The sequence below is a fragment of the Eimeria mitis genome, genomic scaffold (assembly GCF_000499745.2).
Source record: "Eimeria mitis Houghton genomic scaffold, Emh_scaff686, whole genome shotgun sequence".
NCBI classification, from domain to species: Eukaryota; Apicomplexa; class Conoidasida; order Eucoccidiorida; family Eimeriidae; genus Eimeria; species Eimeria mitis.
In genome coordinates, this window is record NW_013574966.1 from 12,390 (window position 1) to 15,955 (window position 3,566).

Genomic DNA, 3,566 nt, shown 5'->3' on the forward strand with positions numbered 1-3,566 from the left:
GGGATCGATCCCAGCAGCGGGATCGATGGATCCTAGCAGTGGGATCGACCCCACTGCGGTGATTGGTCCCACTGCTGGGTGCTGGGATCGATCCCGATCGCTGCTGGGATCCATCCGGATCGATCCCAGCAGCGGGATCGATCGATCCCAGCAGCGGGATCGATGGATGCTAGCAGTGGGATCGATCCCCGCGGGGGGATCGATCCCCGCGGGGGGATCGATCCCAGCGATGTTCTGCATAAACAACAACTGCAGGGGTCGATCCCCGCGGTGGGATCGATCCCCGCAGTGGGATCGATGCCCAGCAGTAGGATCGATCCCCGCGGGGGGATCGATCCCCCAAGGGGGATCGATGGATGCTAGCAGTGTGTCGCAGTTAGCGACATTGTGCGTAGACAAGGATTGCTGGGATCGATCGGGGATCGATCGATCCCAGCACAGTCTCTGTGTCTCTCTTTGTTTTTATTTTTTTTTTTTGTTTGTTTTCTTTCTCTTGAGTTGATAGTTAGTAGCGTTATGCATACAAAACAACAGCTGGGATCGATCGATCCCAGTGCATTGTCTCCTTTCTCTGTCTCCTCTGTCTCCTCTGTCTCCTCTGTCTCTTCTGTCTCTTCTGTCTCCTTTTATTAGCGTTGTTCTTCATATACAACAACAGCTGGGATCGATCCCAGAGCCCTGTCTCTTCTGTCTCCTCTCTCTTCTGTCTCCTCTCTCTTCTGTCTCCTCTTTCTCGTCTCTCTCTTCTCTCCTCTGTCTCTTCTCTGTCTCCTCTCTGTCTCCTCCCTCACTCTTCTGTATAAACAACAGTAGCTGGGATCGATCCCAGGGCCTTGTCTCCTCTGTCTCCTCTGTCTCCTCTCTGTCTCCTTTCTCTTTTCTTTTTTTCTGTTTTTTCTTTTACTCTTCTGTATAAACAACAGTAGCTGGGATCGATCCCAGTGCCTTATCTCCTCATCTGTCTCCTCTGTCTCTTCTCTGTCTCTTCTCTGTCTCCTTTCTGTCTCCTCTCTGTCTCCTCCTTTACTCTTCTGTATAAACAACAGTAGCTGGGATCGATCCCAGTGCCTTATCTCCTCCGTCTCCTCTGTCTCCTTTCTGTCTCCTTTCTGTCTCCTTTCTGTCTCCTTTCTGTCTCCTTTCTGTCTCCTTTCTGTCTCCTTTCTGTCTCCTCTCTGTCTCCTTTCTGTCTCCTTCCTGTCTCCTTTCTGTCTCCTTTCTGTCTCCTTTCTGTCTCCTCCCTTACTCTTCTGTATAAACAACAGTAGCTGGTATCGATCCCAGTGCCTTATCTCTACCCCACTCTTTCCAGCATCCAACAGCACCAGCAGCAACAAAACGACCAAGAAGAGAACCACCATAAACAACAAAAGGAAGAATAATTATTTTTGTTTTTATATCGTAGTGACGAAGAGAGAAATGCACACATAAAGGAGACAGGAGACCCCCCAGCCACACGCCGTTCTGGGCTACAACCTGAAATACATTCATACATAATAAATAAATAAATAAAATAAATAAATAAAATAAATAAAATAAAATAAATAAATAAATAAAATGATTTAGTGTGTAGATACAGAGATTAGTTGATTAATTAATTAATTAATTAATTAATGCACAAATAAAAATGTTAATCTATAAATAAATAAATTGGTAAATAAATAGATAAACAAATAAATAAATAAATAAATAAATATGTAAATTTATAAATAAATGCGGATGGAGATATAGAAGGTGACAGATAAAGGGACAGACAAGGAGACAGACAAGGAGACATACAGGGAGACGGAAAAGGAGACAGGTAAATAGATGGAAAAGAAGACAGAAAGGAGACAAAAAGGAGACAAAAAGGAGACAGAGAAAGGAGACCGAAAGGAGACAAAAAGGGGACAGAAACAGGAGACAAAAATGAGACAAAAAGGAGGCAGAAAAAGGAGACCGAAAGGAGACAAAAAGGAGACAGAAAGGAGACAGAAGAGAGAGAGAAGAGAGAAGGGAGACAGAAGAGAGAGACAGAAAGGAGACAGAAAAAGGAGACAAAAGGGGGACAAAAGGGGGACAAAAAGGAGACAGAAAGGAGACAAAAAGGAGAAAGAAGAAATGAGACAGAAGAGACAGAAAAAGGAGACAAAAAGGAGACAGAAAGGAGACAGAAAGGAGACAAAAAGGAGACAGAATAAATACCCTTTTGCGTATATGTTCTTGTCTCCTTCTGCATATATCTGTTGCAGCATCGGGGGTGGTGGGGTTGTACTGTCTCGATAAAATTTTTTTTATATTTTTTTTATCGAGTTTAGCGTAGTTGTTCACATGAAAGACAGGGGGCATAAACCACAACCCCACACGCTCCAAAAGACACAGACCCCGCACCCCTGTCTGCTGCTGCTCCTCCAGTAGAGTTATATCCGAGGGGACCTAAAAAAAAAAAAAAAAAAAAAAAAAAAAAAAAAAAAAANCCTCTTGTTTACTTAGTTTTGGTGGGTTATTTGTGTTGTATGTTTTTTATTTTTTATTTATTTTTTTTTTGTTTTACTTGTTTTTATTTAGGAAGAGGGTAATGCACGTAGAGAAATATACTAAAGGGAAGCAAATACAACACCTACGAAGGAATACATGATAGATACTGCTGCTGCTGCTGCTGTTGCTGCTGCTGCTGTTGCTGTTGCTGCTGCTGCTGATACTGTGGCTCTCTTGCTGCTGCTGCTGCAGTTGCTAGTATTGTTGTTGCTGCTGCTGTTGGTGTTGTTTGGCGTAACAACAACAGTGCATGTTGCAGCGCCTCTACCCTTGTGTTTATAAAACTATATTTCTATGTTTTCTTCTGTCTATTAAACCCTCATAAACACTTGTGCTGGCGCTGAGTGCTCTAAACCCTAAACCCTAAACCCTAAACCCTAGACCTTGGGTATAAAACCCTCACCACAAGCTTCCCCATGATGGTGTTATAGTGCAGCGAGAAATGCAGCAAAAAAGGATGCAGAAGTCCAGCCGTTAATTGAGGTGTACATACACCTCAGCTGCATAGCCAGGATCACCAGCAGAGGAGGTGATGAGGGGGGAAATGAAAGAATTGTATGGATAAAAGAATAAAAAATATTTAAATTTTTGTATTTATGAAATTTATTAAACAAAAAACCTCACCATACACCCCAACTCTTTACGTAGGCTGCTTACTACGACACCAGCAGCGGCGGCTCGAGAGCCCCCCCAATGCATGCAGCTGGTTGTTATATATAAAAAAAATAAAATAAATATTTAATTTCATTTATTTTTAGTATTTAATTTTTATATTTATTTCTCTTTTCTTAGAATTGAAGCCGATGCAACACCACCCTACGATGCATACACCGCTGGGGTGTATGCGCAGCTCCTCCTCCCGCCAGTGAAACAAACGCAGCAGGCGTCCTGTCTATTATTTCTTTTTATTTTTTTTGTTCAAATTAATAAATAAATTATTTATTTTTATTCAAATTAACTACAAAATAAAATTTATTTTTATTTTGCCTCCTTTCGTCCGCCCCCCTTGGCTGCAACGCGGTGTACATACACCTCACGAGGTGTACATA

The 3,566-nt window shown here is 42.3% G+C and overlaps 1 protein-coding gene across 1 annotated transcript; it reads right to left on the reverse strand.

The window, feature by feature from the left end:
- Positions 1-629: 629 nt before the first annotated feature.
- Positions 630-1,361, reverse strand: EMH_0019730 (uncharacterized protein; the record flags this gene model as incomplete). The annotated part of the gene is made up of 1 exon (XM_013501420.1): positions 630-1,361. One exon carries the CDS (start codon positions 1,359-1,361, stop codon positions 630-632), a length of 732 nt encoding a protein of 243 aa, XP_013356874.1.
- Positions 1,362-3,566: the final 2,205 nt, after the last annotated feature.